At 34.6% G+C, this 21,244-nt stretch overlaps 1 protein-coding gene across 1 annotated transcript in view; it reads right to left on the bottom strand.

The window, feature by feature from the left end:
• Nucleotides 1-21,244, bottom strand: part of LOC110036988 (transcription initiation factor TFIID subunit 1-like) — a 108,495-nt gene that overhangs the window by 10,365 nt on the left and 76,886 nt on the right. The window contains 1 exon segment of the mRNA XM_020741553.1: nucleotides 9,974-10,180. Coding sequence (XP_020597212.1) covers nucleotides 9,974-10,180 — 207 coding nt within the window.

The following is a 21,244-nucleotide window of genomic DNA, read 5'->3' as shown; positions in this document are numbered from 1 at the left end:
TCGCGAACGACGAGCCAATTTGACATCTCTAATATTAATATATAAAAATAATATTATATATTAATTATATAACTTATATTATATAAATATTCAATATCTATATTAGTATATTACTGCTATAGTATATTAATATATTATTATTATTATTTTATTATATATTATAATTTATAAAATTTAATGTTTTAAAATATAATAAATTTTTTATTATTTTATATTTCAAACAATAACGATTCAAACACGAACGAACGCATCACTGTTCGTGTTTGGTTCGTTTAACTAACCGAACGAAAAAATTTTGTTCGTGTTTGTCTCGTTTACTTATCGAACGAATCGAACACGAACTCATTGACGAACCGAACACGAACTGTTCGCGAACAACGAGCTTTTTGACAGCCCTACTCCACTCCCATTGGTTTACACTTCGACACCCGAAAGGACCGGTTAGCCCCTTATATGTCCTATGCACCCAAGCGTCCCGCGTTCCACCCGAACAGCCACGTCATAAATGATATTGAGAGAAGAAAATTTTTATAATATTGAATGAATATGTTGAGCCCATATATAAGCATATAGAAAAATACAAATAAAAGTAGTAATATCCTGAATGATATAGCAACAACAACAACAATTTTTTATCCCACTAAGTGGGGTCAGCTACCTTTTTATTCATTGCGTCCTATTGAGTGTGATTTTTTCATTTAATCTTTTTTTATACAATATACCCAAGTAATATCCCTAACGATGCGGATATAAAATCATATCCCCTAATATAATCACTTTCTGATGCAAGAAATACATATATTTGTTAGCCAAGCTTGCTATATAAATCGGAAAAAGGTAGATGACCTAGAATTTCAATAAAATTCGTCACTTGTTCTGAATTAGAAATATAAGTAATATTTGCTTGCAAAGAACACCATGTTTTAAATGGCACGCAACTTCATTATATTTATTTTGCTCATAAGAAATAGAATAGCAGGATATGTAGATGGCAATGTGATTATCGCAATATTATGTCATAGTGTGAGAAACAGGTAAAATCAAACTCTAATAGAAAAGTATTTTTATTTTGCATATAAAATGAGTCGCAATGTTATAATCAGCTTCTGCATCAAACTAGTCACTATAGTCTATTTTTAAATTTTTATGGATAATTGAATTACCTTAAAAATAAGATATAATGGCCTAAGATAGACTCCCAGTATTTACATGTGCAATGTAATCAGCATCTAAGAAGGTTGCAATATTCAGGTGCTCAATTTTTAACATATAGAAACCATTTTTTAAAGGACACTTGGGACATGAATGCGTTTAAGAATAAGTCTAAGAAAAGAGAATTAAACGCTTGGCCCAAAAAGGGTTATAGAAAAGCTTACTAATTAAGATCTAAACCCTAATGATAGCATTTGATATGGAAGAAACTATTTGAGTCATTCATCATCAAACATGCATTAGTCTTCAAAAGGATACCAGCAACATACAAGAAGGCAGGATTATTGAAGAAGTTCAATAGCATTTTTTTTATACTCCATTTTTATTTATAATTATAAGCACAATTGCAAGTAGAGTTGTAGCATGAAGAAAATTAGTCATTTCAAGAATGATGACTTTCTTATCATTACAAGTAAAACGGTATCATAAAAAACTAGTACGATGAAAGCATAAAAATGTTTATTTGACAAAGATAAAATGATATAGTGTTGCTGCAAAAATCAATTTTAACCAAAACATACCCTTAAGGTGACAATTAAAAATTAAGCCCTTATTGTCAAGAATTCATAAATTTGATCAGTTGAAAAATATACCCATATTTCCCATGACAGATTCAAAATCAAGATATTACCAGTTAAAGGTGAAAAGGGTGTGGCAAAGGTAACATTCAGTACAGGTTATGGTCATTATGACTAACGCACTTGTAGTGTTTACGGGCCATATGAATCTGGCGTTTCAAAAATTTTTAGATTGATTTACTGATATATTTATTGATGATATATTAACATTTCAAGAGCTAAAGAAGATCATGCAACTTATTTAAATTTGATATAGAAGATATTATGAAAGAATAAACTATTTGTTAAATTTACAAAATTTGAGTTCTAATTACAAACCATTTCATTTTAAGGTCATGCAATGAGTAGAGATAGAATAGTTGTAAACCCAAGGAATTGGGCTGTCAAAAAATCTCATTTGTGAATTACTCATGTTCGGTTCAATAAGAAGCAAACTCAATTTAAAAACAAGTCAAATACATACAAACCTTTGTTCAAATGTGTTCAACTCGTTTTAGCCTGAATTTATTAAATAAATAAATAAAAATATTTAAGCATATTTATACTCATTTATATTGATTTTTTATGGTGTATTCAAAAAAGTATTAAATTTTATTATTTTTAAATCAATCAATCTAAATTTGAGCAGAACGAACAAATGAATTCAAATTGGGTTGAAAATGAACATGCTATCCAAGAGCCATTTTGAACACGAGCTTACTTCAAACAAAAAAATTTGGAAAGAGTCGAACACAAACAAAAATTGAGCTCGCCCAAGTTCGGTATGTTTACCCCCTACCAGAGAATGTGTAAGTTATGACTGAAAGAACGAGGCCTATTAATATATTAAATGATACTAGAGGTAACACAAATCACAAGAAAGTAAACATTATAATTGCAAAACCAAGAAACGACAACAACCACCACACAAAAGGGAAAAATAATAACAAACACAACACAGGATTTTAACAAGGAGTGTGTATTCCAAATGAGGTGGCGGTGGATTGGAGGGTTTGGTTGCACTTGGAGGGCAAGGCTGATGTTGGGGAATGGTAGGGGAAGGGCAACAGAGGAGGTGGTTGGCTGTGGTGGCTAGGAAGCCGGTTTGTGTCATGACTCGGCCAGAAGCTTGGAATTAACCAAAACGAGAACTGACGATCGGACAATAAGAACAAAATTTTCTATATTCATTAATATTTAACAAATGAAGGAATCACTAATCAAATTAAATTAAATTAATGTATTTAAATTTATCTTGTTACTGGTTGTACACGTCTTCTATAAATAGCATCCCTTCTATCACTCATATTTTAATCACTTAGTAATCATGAAAAAGTTAGTTTAAAATAACGAGTCAAATAAGTCATTGAATACCCACACTCTTAAACTACAGTAATACAACGAAAAAGAAAAAATAATTTTCATGTCAGTTAAGCTTTTAAAAATCAATATAAATATTATTATAAAAATGATGTTATTCAATGAATCTTATTATATCACTAGCAAATATATATTATTCTATATTTACATAATCATTACAGGAACATCGTCTAAATATTTTTATCAATTAAGATACTTCAATATCAATATCTTTTTTTCATATACGTGCACAAGTAACTTAGCATTCCTCCGCTAGTACCATAAATGGGCGATTCCATCAAAGCCAAACATACATATATAAGCAATTTATACAAACCATATCATTCACAATTTCATTCCTCTCTGGTAGGCAACTTTTCGATTCCTCTCCCGATAAATGAAATGGGATTTCACAGCTTGAAAGGAGGACTGATTGAGGGAAGTTGCAGAGGAATAGCAACATAGAAGGCGATTCGATGTGGTAGGTAGAAAGGTGGAAGGCTAGACAACAGCTAGGCCACAAAGGAAGGGATTCTGGAAGGCAGTGACAGCGGATAGGTGGCCAAAGAGGGGGACAACTAGCTATCGGAAAGGCAGCGTAGAGGGATGACAACAAAATGGGAGGAGGCTGAAGGAAAACAACAAGGTGGTTGATTTTCAGGTGGTCGAAGTGAATATGGTGACGGCAGCAGCGAATGGAAAGTTGCGGGGTATGGAGGTTGAGAATACAGCCCTTGATGGGAAAATTTGGACGTTGACGGTTGTTCCGACAAAAAACACGAAGAACTACCCTAACACATGAAGAAACAACATATAATATTATGGTAAGAATGGAGTGGCCCCCATCAAGTAGGCGGCAATCCTCAGGAGCGCAGGTTGGCCCTTAGCTTGCATGGACCAGGAGGTCCCGGTTCCTGCATAGCGCGATCTCGCAGGATCAGGTGCTTGCAAAAATAGACATCTGTATCATTATAAGCCATAGTTTTATTAGAATATTTATGCATATTTTCTTTTTTTTTGTTATTTGCTTTCATATTTCCCTTTAATTTGCTTTTATTTCGTTCTGATTTCCCTTTATTATGTTTTTATTTCCTTCTTAATAAATGCATCTTGTAAGAGGGTTTATGTACCCCTATTTCCATCAATAAAATATGTTGCTCTACTACAATATTAAAACATGATATTAGAGCAGAGATCTAACCCTAGATCACAACGACCGCCAGCCTTCCATACAGCCACCGTCGGCCTTCCCTGCAAGGTCTCCCACAAAAGCTGCTAGCCGCCAGCCCTTCCAGCTGAAGTCTGAAGCCGCCGATCCTCCCCTATTATTCCCTACAGTTGTTGGCCTCCTTGGCAATTTCAAAGCTCCTCCCTCCAGGTGCAGTCTCCCGTCAGCCACCCCTGCAGGTCCTCCGTGTTGTTTTTCTCTAGCAGCTAGTCTCCTCCTTGGCAATTGTTCATATTACCTTTTTTTTTGTATCTGAAAGCTGATGATTTACACCTAAAATCCAACGATGCCTCGAAATCCACAAAATTCTTTTGGCTCAATTGGAATCATGTCGGACTCTTCTATCATCGAGCCATCCTCAGAAACCGTTCTACACTCCACCGGAGGTTTGACTCCAACCTCCATTCCTATGCAAACCGAATGACAACCCAACATGAAATTCTTAATCACAGCAAAAATTGCAACGACATTAACTTTCTCCAATGGTCCCAAACAGTGTCCTTATTCATCAAAGAATGCGGAAAATGGAGAACTCTATGGTATGTTGTGGCTGATCAACTCTATGGAACCATTGATTGGTCGTTCATATATGTTCCTCCATTCCGTTAGTGCCCTATGGACAATAGTTCGTGATACCTACTTGGATATAAGAAACTCCAACCAACTCTATGAGGTGTCTAAGAAGATCAGAAAGACAAAATAGAGATCAAGAATCGTGACCCAGTACTACAGTGATCTGGATGCATTATAGATGGACTGCAAAAGTACCAAGACTACACTTGGGACTCTTTGGTCGACCTTTCTCTATTCCAGAAAACTGTAGAAAAAGATCACATTATAGATGGACTGCGAACAGTACCAATTCCTGACAGCCTCAACAAAAACCATGACGAAGATCGGGCTTGTATTCTTGACAGAGATCTTCCTTTCTCTCGCGCTGCTTTCACCAAGATACGTCGTGAAAAGAGTTAGATACTTGTCAAGCTTGGTAGTCCCAACCCTTCAACCGAATCGCCCGCCTTGGTCTCGAATAGTCCTCATCCCTCTCGGGCAAGTCACCCGACTTCTGATTACTATCACAAACACAATCACACTCGTGATAAATGTTGGAAGCTCCCACAAAAAACCGACAAACAAATCTTCGGTCAAATCCTCTGCATTCAACGGTCTTACTACGATATCAAAGTCTACCACGGTTCAACTAGCTCTTACCCATAACATTTCAAAATCCTCCAATTCTCTAAAAAGTCGGAGGAAAGAGCACTTAATCAAGCAACTTGAATCTAATCTATTTTCTGTTGATCTGTCGACCTCACACGTCCATCAAGGTACTATAACTTTGACACTCACATCCTTTTCCTCTAGTTCGTGGATCATTGATTCAGACGCCATAGAACATATAATTGGATGCTCGCAAGGTTTCTCGACATACTATCCATGTTCTAGAAAAGATACGGTCAGCATTGTGGATGGCTCCTATAATTTCATTGTTAGGGTTTGTTGTTCATGTACAACCGTTGAAGTGTAACATTTTATCTGTCAATAAGTTGAAACATGAAGTTGATTAACCTGTTTAATTCTCTTCTAAAGTTTGTGTCTTTCAGGATCGTCGTTCAGAGAGGATGGTTGGAACTGCTAAATTGAGTAGCTGAACCCTACTACTTCCAAGAGAAAAGCATTGTTGATGGCTCCTATAATTCCATTGTTAAGGTTTGTTGTTCATGTACCACCGTTGAAATGTAACATTTTATCTGTCAAGAAGTTGAAACATGATGTTGATTAACTTGTTTAATTCTCTTTTAAAGTTTGTGTCTTTCAAAACCGTCGTTCAGGGAGGATGGTTGGAACTGCTAAATCGAGTAGCTGAACTCCACTACTTCCAAGAGAAAAGCACAGAGAAAGAGAACATACCAATCAGTAATTGTAGCATATCTTAAGTCACTAAATGTCTCATTATATAGTTGCATTGTCGTTTGAGTCATCATAGTTTGCAATTTTTAAAACATTTGTATCCATTGATGTTTTCTAATCAAAATATTTCTATTTTCAAGTGTGAGAATTCTAAGACGGCGCGCGCGCGCGCCCCCCCCCCCCCCCCCCCCCACACACACACTTACACACCTTCCGCTCTCTTTTCACTCATTCACAGTAATGTATAAGGACCCTCTCGCACTACCAGCTACACACATAAATGGTAGTTCCTTACTTTGATTGATGACCACACTCGAATAATGTGGCTCTAAATTTTAAAAAACAAATCAGAGGTTATTATCACTTTTTAAAACTTCTATACCATAATTTATACCTAATTCAAAACTCCAATTCAGTTTCATTGCATCGGCAATGATCGTAGGTATTTTAAGTTTATTTTAGGTGAATTCTTGATAAGGCATTCTCCACCATTGCTCGTGTACGGACACTCAAAAAATGAGGTAGTCGGGAGGAAAAACCGATATCTAGATGTTGTTCACTCCATTATGTTTCAATCTAATGTCCCGAAACATTTTGGGAACATACTGGTTGTCACCTATCTCATAAATAGAATCACCTCTAAAATTCACAACTTCTGAACCCCACTTAGCCATTTTGATGTCATACTTTTTTGCTAATCGGGTCTTCTCCGCTTTAAATCTCAAATTTTTTTGGTGCACAACTTCTATTCGAAACACTGACCCGACTCAAAATAAGCTTTATCTCAGATCCATAAAATGAGTCTTCCTAGGGTACTGTGCCACTTAAAAAGAGTATCGATTCCTTGACACTATCACAAACAAAATCTATGTGAGTGTTAATGTCTCAGTTTTTTAAATTATTCTTTATTTTCCTAACTTGACCTTGAGGGAGAGCTTGATTTTTTGGAGATTATTCTATATCCTACTCCTATGAATGTTCCTCTCATAGTTCCTGCCACTAAGGAAGTTCTGGTTTCTATTGTTCCACCATCTCTTCCTCCAACTCTCCATGTCTACACTCGATGCACTAGTCCTAATGCCCCTCCTCTGAAGCCTGCTACCTCCTTGCAGGACCTTGAATCCACTCCTAGCGACATCTCTATCACCACTCCAACACCAAATCAAGTGGGTTCCCCAAGTAAAGTACGCAATCAGGCATGTTATCTCAAATCTATGGCAAAATATGTCTCTTTCCGCAGTTTATCGCCGATCTACAGAGCATTTGTTATTGCCCTGATTGATCATCAGATCCCAACTACTATTGAGACTACACTAGCAAATCTGGCCTGGAAAGCTACGGTAATGGAAGAAATGAATGCACTTCGGCGAAACCATACAGGGGATGGGACGTCATGGATATTCCTCAGGGTAAGAAAGCAATTGGATGTCAATGAATTTTTAGCATCAAATTCAACTCAGATCCTTTGAATGCAACAAAGCATGGTTGGTCGCCAAAGGATACCCACAGACCTACGAATTTGATTATGAGAAGACATTTGCTCTGATGGCCGGTTAAGCAACATTCGGGTCTTGTTATCTCTTGCGGTGAATCTAGATTGGTCTTGTTCCAACTTGATGTCAACAGTGTGTTCCTGAATGAAGATCATATAGAAGAAGTGTACATGTCTCTTCCCCTAGCTTTGACTCTACTGTCTTCCCAGGGCAAGTGTGCAGATTGTAAAAATCCCTCTATGGACTAAAGCAACCCTTGTGGGTCTGCTTTAGAAAATTCAAAAAGATAGTAGTGAGTAATGGTTTTACTCGGGGTCAATTGGATCACACTCTTCTTCCAACATTCATTCAATGGCCAAATTGTTACTCTTATTGTCTATGTCGGCGATAATATACTCACATGAAATGATCTACCAACATTGAAGTCTTTGAAAATCATTTTAGCTACATCCTTTAAAATGAAGAACTTGGGATCCCTCTAATACCTCTTAGGCATGGAAGTTACTCGGGACATTTGTCTGTCTCAGCGCAAATATGTGATTGACTTGTTAACAGACAATAATCTGCTTCTGTGCAAACCAGTGGATATCCCAATAGATCCTAATAAAAAATTATTTGATGTTCTCAATACAGTTCCTGTTAACAAGACTCACTATCAGCGTTTTGTGAGGAAAATCATCCATCTCGCCCATACACGCACCGGCATATGTTATGCAGTTAGTAAAGTAAGTCAATTCATGCATGACCCCCATGAGAACCATCTCCACGCTGTCCACCGGATTCTTCACTAGTTAAAAGGCACACATCAGGCTCAGGTTTGTCTTTTTTCGTGTCACACCTCGCGTTCTACTGTTGCTTATACAGATGTTGATTGGGTCAAATCAGTCCATAATCGACGATCTACCTCCAAGTACTGTTAAATTGTGTGGGAAAATCTAGTTATATGAAAAAATAAAAAACAATCGATGATTGTCTGGAGCAGTGCTGAAGCTGAATTTCAATCCTTGTCTTCAGAAATAGCTTTTTGTGTTAGTGATTGAACTTCTCGTGCTAAGACCTAGATCTGATGTTCACTTGGTTATTTATAGGGTAGTTCAAAAGAGAGTCATAAATGGAAAAAGAAAATTACCCTTGCTTTGAGAATAGAGATAATTGAGATGCCAAAAACGGCCTTGATTATATATATTAAGTTTTGATGGAAACTAGTTTCAGGCTTCATGGTCTTGAAATCAAAATGATTGTATTACTTGTGGCATGTTTTACTGCGTTAAATGCCACATTAATGTTTTATATAGCATGTTTTGTTAGATTCATCTTTCTCAAACGAGATGTCATCTAAAAGTTGTCGCTAATATTTGTTTTAGCATTTGCTTCTATTCTTGTGCTCGAACACTGTGTTTTGGAAACATTATATGCCTTGGATTCATTTTCCAATGGATGCAAAGGTCCGTTGTCATGATTGTTGGAGTAGCTCTAGTCATTATTTTGACTATTGCACAAATTGTTGGCTTGACATTTATTCGTTAATAAATTAAATTATTTTATTCACATTTTTCATGCTGATTGTCATTATTATTTTATCTTTTCTCAAGAAATTTATGACTTGATATTTTCTACGTAAGGATAGTTGTTGATGAACCAGGAACGCTTGTCAGCCATTATTTGGTATTTATTCTCTCTTCCCTTGAGCTCCGTTCAGATCATTTGAAGGGCTTTGCTGAGTCGCACAACTATCCCAAGATGATTTCTCAAAGAAAAAAATGCATCTGTTTGGAGAGATCTATCATTTGAAACTAAAAGTTTCTGGACTTTCCTTGATAATATAAGGTTATATTTATATTGTAATTTGCTACATATTGTTCTTGCCTTGATTCTAATTACTGGAACAATGGAATGTGATATACTTCATCCACCATAGACTACTCCGCTACCTAGGAGGATGCAACTCATAGCAACTAAACAAGCTCCCTAGACATTATAATTCAAAACGCTCTAGCATTAACAAATTGTATCATTAAGCACAACAAGGATGACAATATCACGAGACAACGATCAAGTCAGCTTCCATCTTCCAAGCCATTCCTCAATTAAAGTCAACATCAAACTATCAAACCTAAGCCTAAAACTAAGCAAAAGTAACTTCCTTAACTGAAAGAGGGAATGTATAAAACTGCTCATGTAGAAGCTAAATTTGAGTATAGGATGAGAATTACCTCGCGTGCTGCATCCATACTCAACCTACGGAGGTCTGCATCTGTTCCAGTTACAGTGGAGCCTCCTTTTGAGGCAGCTGCTTTCTTCTTTACCACTGCACTAGTAATAGGAGCTTTTGGAGTAACACGTACATAGCTAAAACCCAATCCACGGCCAGATGGATCACCAACACCAGTAATTTCCAAACGTTCAATATTCTCCCGATCCTTTTTAAAAGAACAAAAGAGTATTAGAATAATGTTTTTACAGAAGACAAATTTAGTACGATTATTAAGGTATCAATGGAAAAAAAATGGGGTGCCAATTGTAAACATATAGAAAGATTAAAAAAAGGAAAATTTACATATCTAGCACATATTTCTTACATATTTACATGTCTCACACCTAAAATCTCATATTTACACACACAACACTTCGAAATTTTAAACATATGCATGACAAGGTGTATTTCACTTTAAAAAAAGTGATAATAATGCTATTTTAGTTGGGATATTAAAAATTTGTGTGTTATTTCTATAAATATGAAAGTTTAGGTGTGAGATAAGTAAATACATCAGAATTATGTATGCATGTAAATGCCCTAAAAAATAATTAATAGTCAACGGATATAAAATAAAAAAACATTCAATTTATCTAGTACTAGTCAAATTCAAGAAAGTTGTCATAGTTGGCCACATAGATGACCCAAGATTTTTCTTCTATGGACGTGAAAATAAATATCACCATAACAGTAATAAAGTATTTAAATTTACAAATCTTAATCCGAAAGAGTGGTATTTCGGTGGTATTTCGATTACTAGTTAAATAAAACTTAAGTAGGCATACTTAAATTGTGAGATGAACAAAGAAGGTGAACGGCAGAATTAGGTGTTTTCCTGGATCGTACAAGTCAAGTCAGCCAAAAACAAAGATGCCGCGTTGCAGCTATAAATGCATGCATTAACATTGTACTCTAAGAAATAGAGAACTAAATTTGACTATATAATCTTGGGGCTTTTAGACACATACCACCCAATTCGTGTGTATTTACATCTCTAATACCTAGAATTCAGTTTTTTAAATGTATACAACCCAAAACTTTCATATCAAATCAAAAATACCATCTTTTTTAACTTACAAAAAAGTGAAACATACATTTTCCTGCATAGGTAAAGTGGTATGTATGTAAAAATTGAAGTTTAGGTGTTAAATATATAAATACATAAGAATTGAGTGGTATGTTGGTAAATTTTCCTATAATCTTACTTGTGAGCCAACTGCAATGGACTCATTGCTTGAAAGCATAAACGCAAAACAAAGTGCTTCACCGGAAAAAAAGAAAAAAAAAGTGTAATTTAACTAAGATATAGTATTAATCCAAAGCAACTCAAGTTAGCGCATTATACTTCGTACATAATAAAACAGATGCAATTACGAAGAAGCAAGTGAACCAATAAGAACATGATAAGAGAACGGTATATTAGCGGACACTAGCAATTGAGTATAAGCTTGCAGAATAAGTAAATGCGCGCTTATAAAAAGAGCAAATAGCAAAAAACAAGGACATTGCAGATGCAGCCAAAATCAGCATTTGCACCACATAATCGATGAAGCATAAAATAGCAGAAACAAACAAGAAAAAAAGGGATTCAGAACCATTTAAAAAACCTCCAAATTTTTTAAAGTTGCAGATAGATCAGCAAGGTGAATCCAGAAGGTCATCTTTTACTAAAAAACATTACATTGTCTTAATCAACATCATGCGAATGCCATGATCTACTGAGGCTCCTTTATTCACAAATAACAACGGTCAAGACAAAGTAAAGGCATCAAAATATTTTTTGGTATAATTAAACAAAAAGCATGCCCAATATAAAGCTCCCCACAATTTAAAGCATTTATAGAATGTTCTCTCCATGACTAAAAATTACAATTGTGAGGTAAGTTACTGTAACACCCAATTTTGAGAAAATTGATAAAAATTTGGTAAATTATGAAATACCCCAATTTTTGCATCCCTCAAAATTTGACTGAGTTAATTTTATAAAATTTTACATGTCAAATCAATCAAATGACCCCAATTTTTGCATCCCTCAAAATTTGACTGAGTTTTAAATGTCATGAATGTATGTATGAATTTTAAATGTATGGGGAAAAATAAAATGTTAAACTATTAGTATAATTAATATCTTAATTAATCCTAATTACTCTTTAATTTTCATTATTGTAGCCAGCCGACATTATTCGCACTTAGGGTGCATGCCACGGCTGGATATGATCAAATGGAGGGGATTAATTGGGATCACGTTAATATGTCGCACTTTCCTTCATTCCCCCCCTCCCACTTTCAATTTTGCTCTTCTGAAGAATCATGCGACCTGGTTACTGTAGCAGATGGGCGAACGTCGTGCTCGGAGACGAGCTCACTGACGGGGGTACCAGGGAGAGAACGGTTAAGAAAATTACCATTTTCTCGATACTTATAACATTCTTTTCCTTTCCTATGATATTTTTCTGATGATTTCCGCATGCTGGGCAATTCTTGCATTCCCATTTCATGTGAAGGAAGGCAAAATGTAACTGGAAGCGTCAAAATTTATTTTTGGCCTCTTGATATGACTGTTCGAAGAAATCAATGAAGAGAGAGAAAAATGGAAGGATTGAGAGAGTAAGAAAATAAGCAAAAAGGGATACTTATGCGGAGAAGTATGTTTGAGATAAGACGGAGCAAGTATGTTATGATTTAGGTTAAATGAAACTATAGGCTAGAATTTATGATTTTCAAAAGGGATTACAAGTTCCAAGTTGTTTATACTAGGTGGCGTGCACGAGAGGAGCTTGAAAAAACTTGTCATATGGCTAGTATGTCAATTCAGATGAAATAAATATGAGCTAAATTAAGAATAATGTATTTCTCTATGTTTTTGATATGATTTCTTATGACGTATGAATGAATTTAGAGTTTTCTCATATTGTTGAATATCTACAAAAGTTCATGAATGCCAGTTTGAATTAACACAAACAATAATTATGATTTTCCTATATATTGACACGAGCATGTTTCTGAAATATTCGCCTGCACGTATTCATATAATATTGATTATGCATATGACTATGATTTGACTACTATTACTTATTACCTGAATGTCGCAAGTAAATGATAAGAAACAATGAGATTTCCGGCTCATGGTATGCAAACAGTAATGAAATTCAAGAACATTTGGGATCAAGCGGGAACAGATGATATCCTAGGGCTATTGATAACTGTTATATTAGGAAAAATATAACTTTTATTGATAGTTAAATTAGTCATCAAGCTTAGTGATGACCCAATGACATGAAAGAAGTCAAAACTTGTACAATTATAATTGACATTCCTATTATTAGGATGTGACATTCCTAAGATTACAAATATTGATTATGAAATTTTTTTGAATATGCATATGATTGTACATGAATGGATGTGACATTCCACGGTTTTCTTTAGATGTCTTGCACGATCATAGCATGTTGTGATAGTTTTCCTATCATGCATATGAGTCCTGATTTTCACGCACGTTGCTTCTTTTTTTTGTCTTTAAATCATTATTTAGCGTTGATTATTTTGTTGCAGTTGTAGTTCATTATATGTTGTTGAGTTTCAGGAAAGAGTAAGGAGCACCATGTTGTGTAGCCAAGGGTGACATGTACAGTTTTTGCATTGAATAATTTTGGTGGTTGTAGAGACTTTGAGTGCATATTTTATTGTCATATTAGTAGTTTGTATATATATGTTCGATGATATGATGCTCCGCACTTCTAAATGATATGGTAGCAATCTATTTGGTGCTTATATTTTATCTATTTTATTGTATCACTTGTTTTGTTATAGTGGACAAGAAGATCGTATCTATTATGTTAAAAGATAATTACATGTATATTGTGGATTTAACGGCTCTTTTCAATATAAATGTTATTGTGAACTAATGTTAATGTATAAAAATATCTTTTACCGACCGATCATATGTTCTCGTCTTAGTTAATAACAAGTTTTCAGGCATCGTCGTGACATATTGCTAAATTTTAAAATTATTAAGACTAAAAATTATGATTTTTTTATCTCGTTATGCATCTCATCCACAATTACATCACTTTTGAAACTTTCATCATCTACTCATCTTCTTTTCTCGTCCTAAAAGAGGAGAAGCAAGCCATTAACCCCCACAAACACTGCTCGATCATAGGGGACAATAGTATACTTGTTAGAGCGCCCAATTGGCCTTATGTGAGGAGAAATCAATACAAGGTAGAGAAGGGAGGGATCCAACAATCCTAAGTCCAATCCAACCATGAAGTGCTTCAAGTGACATGACATTCAACACATACCATCTGAATGCCCTAACGGGATAGTGATCGCTTTCACCAAGTATGGAGCAGTGATAGAAATAGACAATATAAAATTAGAAACTGAATGAACATCAACTCTCAGAAGATAAAAGAGATGCCAGTATTCGACGAATCAATCAGACTGAGCCTGTTGCACCATAAAAAAGGTGCGTAGTTTTATCATTGACAAGAGCATTTGTGAGAAAATGATGTCAACCAAGTAGAAAAGTTGAGCCTGGTCACACAGACACACCCAGCCTTAATCCATCTCTTGGCTGAAGAATTAAAAAAAAATCGTAGTTCACAAGAGATGCCTAGTAAACTTTCTCACCAGAAAAAAGTTTCAGGATTAAGAGTGATGTGATGTGGTACATATGGATGCTTGTCATATCATTTTGGATCATCCTTATAAATACAACTAGTGCACTCACCCTAACAACTACAAGAAGACATATTCATTCATTAAGAATGATAAGCGCAATGTACTCTTAATTTGGAAGGACTCTTTGGGAGATTTGAACAAAGTTTGATACGGTAGCGCCATGAGCTACCTTTCTACTGTCATTGGGATAAGCACCAATAGGACATACATTGATGGTCGTAGAAGGCAATGAGTTTGAAGAGCTAATACGAAATATAGTGTAGCCCCTGCTGAGAGAGTTGTAAGATATTCTAACCAAAAGCCTTACCCCCTAGATTGTCACCACTAAAAGAGATTTAATATGTCATAGATTTTATCTCATGATTGATTCTCCCAAGCCAAACAATCTACCAGATGCGACCCGATGAGCAGGAGAAGTTATGAAAGCGTGTCATAGACTTGATGGATAAAGATTGATTTCATGATAGTATTAGCTCATGTGTAATTAGAGATCTAATAGAGCCAAAAAGGAATGAACCTTGGCGTGTGTTTTGATAAAAAGGCTATGAATAAACTCACAATGATCAAGTTCATATCACACAGTTGGATGATCTGCTATGTCAATTAAATGGAGCAAGCATCTTCTACAAAATCAATTTGCATAGTGGTTATCAAAAGATCATACTAAAGCCCAAAAATGAGTAGAACCGCTTTCAAGATGTACGATGGATCGTATGAGTGGACAGTCATGTCATTTGATCTTTGCAACACACCGAGCACTTTCATGAAATAAATGAACAAGATTTTTCAAGACTTTATCGAAAATTTAATGGTTCAAACTTTGATGACATCCTAATATATATTTTAGCATGAGGATCATTTACAGCACTTTCAACGGGTTTTTGGAGCTCTTAAAACACTACCCAAAGTGTAAGATTTTAACACCACATACATGCATTCTTAGGTACAATGGTTCAGTTACTAGAATTAAGATGAACCCTATGAAGGTTGATACTATTGCGTACAGGCCCAGACTGTATTTTTTTACTTGGTCATGTAGTTTCATGGATTAACATGTTTTAAAGAAAATTTATCAATAATTTTAATGACGCCTTTGATGGAGCTTCTTAGGTCAAATAGATTCACTTGGTCAAATGACGCACAAAACAACTTCAAAATTCTAAAGAAACAAGTTACTCAAGTCACAGTCCTACATACTCAAAAATTTAATGAGGTGTTTTAGGTTGAGTATAGCTCCAGTGGAAGATAAGATTAGAGAGGCTATATTAGATTGTTTGGTCATGTTAAAGGTTAATCATCAGATGACCAAGTTAGAATAGTAGATGTTTTAGATTTCACTTATGTTAAGAGAGGTAGAGGTAGACCTAAAAAGATTTGGTCATGTTGTATAAAAATTATCTTAATGTATTATAACTAAATGAAAATATGACACTTAACAGGACACGATTGCGAAAAAAGATTCATGTAGTCGACCCACTTAATGGGATAGAGGCTTGTTGTTGTTGTTATTTGAGGTTGAGTGTGACACCTCCAATGTGAGGATTGGACTTGTGATGACTCAAGCATGATACCTATTGTTTTATTCAATGAAAAATTAAATATTTTTTAAGAGAAAGTACTTTATTTATGATAAAAAATTTTAGTCCAATGTAAGAGCTCTCAATTACTCGAGTCATTATCCATTGGCGAGTGAATTTATCATTTATATTGATCATGAAGTTTTGAGATTCCTAAATAGTCAGAGCAAGCTAAAGGGTAGAAATGTCTTTTAGTTGGAGTTCCTGACATTATGACTTCATTTTATTCTGTGCTCAAGCACAAAATAGGGAGCGAGCTAGAATAAGGTAAAATGATGCATTGAGCTAATGCCGCTTATTGATAACTACTTTGCAGTCGAGACGATAATTAGCTTTAAATGTTGAAAGATTTACACGCCACTGAAGAGAACATTCATGACATTTGGATCCGCTGTCAAAACAAATCAGATTAACAATATAGCAAGATTGATGGTTATTCGTTCTTACAAGATAGGTTGTGCATTCTTAGGAATTAATTCAGGAGAATATTTTGCAGAAGTATGCAAATGAAAGGATGGTAAAGCCATTTGGAAAGGACAAAACTTTTACTTTAGTGAAAAAAAAATCTATTGGCCTCGACTGATACAAGATATGGAAAGGAATGTTAGATAGTGCAATGTTTACCACGGCCAAGACTCGACAACAACATATGGATCAAAACACTCCCTTCCCCATTCAAGAGTCACCTTGATTGGATGAGAACATGGACTACATTGTGGGTCTCCACGAAGCAAAAGAAGTAAGAATTCAATTATAATAATAATAAAAATATTTTCAAAGGCAGCATACTTCATACTTTGTTATAACAAAATGGATGTTTTACACAACGCAAACATGTACTTCAAAGAGGTATTTTGCTTGTATGTTTCTAAGATTATCGCCTTGAATCAAGATGTGTAGTTTTTAAGCTTTTCTAGAAGACTTTATGTAATAATAAATTCTTTAAGAAAAAAATAATAACAAAAACAAAATTTTATTTAATTAGCCTAATAAAATAAATTAAAATCAATTCGTTGATACACAACACCTCCATAGGAGGTATTCTTAGAATGAGCAATTTCACCGTCTGTCGAAGACTCAAGTTATGGCTTTTCCCACGTCCCCTCTCAATCGAATCCATCGCACACGTGAGAGAAAAACATATCAGAGGAATCAACAAAGAGAGAGAGAGAGAGAGAGAGTAGTGCGAGAAAAGTGGCATGACAAATAGAAGAAAAGAATGAAAGGAAGAAGAGGAAGAAGAAAATGAGGCAATAGAAGAAGAACAAGGAGGAAATTACCTTTATTTGAGCAAGAGTAGGAGGAAGAGCTAGCGCGGCATTCTTCCGCACCTAAGAGGACTAAACGAGCTTTCTCCATTGTTGTCGGACACGACTCGACTACTTCGAGGCGAACGCAAGCGTAGAAGGGAAGGAGACTCCGCAAGCATCTCCCACAATCTCATGCGGCTTTTATGAGATCTTTCGAGCAAGTTCATGTGCCCGAGAAGCTCAAAAGCATTGCCCTAGCTAGTTGGCAGACAGAAAGGAGAGGAGCAACGATTTCACCCTATCATTCCGCTCGCAGACAAAGGATCGAACCAAAGAGGAGGAAGAGTTTAGAGGGGATTGCAGGGAGCTCTACAAATACATAATTGCTCAATTCGAGTTATTAGGGCAAGGTAGAGGAGTTTAAGGTAAGACCTTAAATTTATTTTTAGTAATTAATAATACATGATTGAAATAAAAAGTCAATTAATACTACAATAAAAAATTGACTAAATTTGTTAAAAATTTTAGGTATGCTGATGAAGAAGTTAACGCAGAGAAAGAAGATAAATTTTAGGTATAAAGTTCAATTTTAGTAATTAATTGTTATTTTCCTCATTAATTAATGTAAAAAAAACCAAAGGACCATATTTAAAACTTATTGAAAATTAGGTTATTGTTAAATTTAGGTATGCCCAAAAAGAAAATTTTAAAAATTGCAACAAAAAATTTATTTGAATTTTCATATACATATATGTACACACACACACACATATACGCATACCTATAGTTATATAAGTAAATAAAATCTAATTAAATAAATAAATTATGAAATAGTAATAATAAATCAAAAACTAATAGGAATGAAGATTTGTTCGAATAGAAGCTAATTACATTTAAATCATGACTATATGTGCACCTAAGAACAAGTTTCACTTAAGAGAAAAGGACAGCTGACCAGATATACATGTGGATAAATATTTTTATTTTACAATAGTCTTGTTATTTAGACATGCTTGTACTATTTTCCAACATTTCTTTTAAAATGAAAAAAAATTATATTTTTCATTTAAATGTTAAATGCAAGAAAAAAAAATATAAAATATACACATGCATATGGGAGTTAACCCCAGATGTTACTGGCAAAAGAATACAATGTACCCGTGCAGGAAAATGAAAAATTGAAATAATTGGCTACCTTTTTGGTGGGTTGGACAAAATTACAATAACCTTTACTGCTTTTAGACAATGACTCCCAACAATCAAAAGCGTAACATAAATAAATGAAAGAAAATAAAACTGGTTTATTTGCTGTTTTTTTACTGCACTTCTTTTTACTGTTTACAGTAACTTTTACAAAATATTTTAAAAAGAAAATAATTGTAATTTAGAAATTTTTGCTCACTGAGTAGTTTTAACTCAACCGCTAATTATTAATATTTCATATGAAACCACCTCTAGGCTAAATAGACCGCGAGAGCATGCGTGCAGACGTCATGGAGCGTGGAATGATAAGTATTGTGTGCTAGCATTTATTTTGTCAATTATAAATATTTAAAACTTTGTATGAACTGGTATTCTTAGAATGAGCAATCTCACTGTCTGTCGAAAACTCAAGTTATGGCTTTTCCCACGTCCCCTCTCAATCGAATCCATCGCACGCGTGAGAGACAAACATATCAGAGAAATCAACAAAGAGAGAGGAGAGAGAGCGAGAGTAGTGCGAGAAAAGTGGCGTGACAAATAGAAGAAAAGAATGAAAGGAAGAAGAGGAAGAAGAAAATGAGGCAATAGAAGAAGAACAAGGAGGAAATTACCTTTATTTGAGCAAGAGTAGGAGGAAATTACCTTTATTTGACTTCCGCACCTAAGAGGACCGAACGAGCTTTCTCCATTGTTGTCGAACAAGACTCGACTACTTCGAGGCGAACGCAAGCGTAGAAGGGAAGGAGACTCCGCAAGCATCTCCCACAATCACATGGGGCTTTTATGAGATCTTTCGAGCAAGTTCATGTGCCCGAGAAGCTCAAAAGCATTGCCCTAGCTAGTTGGCAGACAGAAAGGAGAGGAGCAACGATTTCATCCTATCGTTCCGCTCGCAAACAAAGGATCGAACCAAAGAAGAGGAAGAGTTTTGTGGGGATTGTAAGGAGCTCGACAAAGACATAATTGCTCAATTCGAGTTATTAGGGCAAGGTAGAGGAGTTTAAAGTAAGACCTTAAATTATTTTTAGTAATTAATAATAAATGATTGAAATAAAAAGTCAATTAATACTACAATAAAAAACTGACTTAAATTTGTTAAAAATTTTAGGTATGCTGACGAAGAAGTTAACGTAGAGAAAGAAGAAGATAAATTTTAGGTATAAAGTTCAATTTTAGTAATTAATTGTTATTTTCCTCATTAATTAATGTAAAAAAAACCAAAGGACCATATTTAAAACTTATTGAAAATTAGGTTATTGCTAAATTTAGGTATGCCCAAAAAGAAAATTTTAAAAATTGCAACAAAAAATTTATTTGAATTTTCATATACATATATGTACACACACACACACATATACGCATACCTATAGTTATATAAGTAAATAAAAATCTAATTAAATAAATAAATTATGAAAATAGTAATAATAAATCAAAAACTAATAGGAATGAAGATTTGTTTGAATAGAAGCTAATTACATTTAAATCATGGCTATATGTGCACCTAAGAACAAGTTTCACTTAAGAGAAAAGGACAGCTGACCAGATAAACATGTGGATAAATATTTTTATTTTACAATAGTCTTGTTATTTAGACATGCTTGTACTATTTTCTAACATTTCTTTTAAAATGAAAAAAAAAATTATATTTTTCATTTAAATGTTAAATGGAAGAAAAAAATATATAAAATATACACATGCATATGAGAGTTAACCCAAGATGTTACTGGCAGAAGAATACAATATACACGTGCAAGAAAATGAAAAATTGAAATAATTGGCTACCTTTATGGCGGGTTAGACAAATTACAATAACTTTTATTGCTTTTAGACAATGAAAGTTCAATTCAGAATTGTACCTACAAAAAGATAAGGAAACTGAACTTTTGAACAGCAATTTGGGGAATCTTCTTTGATGTTTCGTGGAAAAAAAATATCATATAGTAGAATTTGGTTCTTCTCCAAGTTGAGTTTGCTTCATTGTTTAAAATTGTATAATATGAGGCGGGGCTCCTCCAAGTTGAGTTTGCTAATTTTCTTACAACTTGTTCACAAGTCAATCTTGAATTTGCAACCCTTTTCAGCTAATTTATAAGAGATATTCTCTCACCATGTTGGAGTTGGTCTCTATACTTCCAGCTATTGAGCTTAAAATTGATATTGAGATCAGAGTAAAGTAAATTCAAGCTTTGCATGAACAGCTAAGAAAAATATCCGCTAAGCAAAACGCTAAGTATCAGAAACAGGCAAACAAGACCAAGAAAACTCGAGTTTCAAAGAAAGATAATTTGGTATGGATCAGATTGAAGGAGAGGTTGCTTGCTAGGACATTTGGAAAGCTCAAATCTATAGCTGGCAGACCATTCAGGAATATGAATGAGATTAAGGACAAGAAGAACAAGATCGATCAATCAAAAGAAAGAGTACAATATTTGTGCAACATTTAGCAACATTGACTTGGTATAGTATGAGATTCCAGAAGCTCCTAGAGAAGAAAGCAAAGCCTCCCCCTACACG

The sequence above is a fragment of the Phalaenopsis equestris genome, unplaced genomic scaffold (assembly GCF_001263595.1).
Source record: "Phalaenopsis equestris unplaced genomic scaffold, ASM126359v1 Scaffold213678, whole genome shotgun sequence".
In the NCBI taxonomy this organism is placed as follows: Eukaryota; Viridiplantae; Streptophyta; class Magnoliopsida; order Asparagales; family Orchidaceae; genus Phalaenopsis; species Phalaenopsis equestris.
The sequence above is the reverse complement of the archived record's forward strand: the minus strand, read 5'-3'. Positions and strand labels throughout refer to the sequence as shown.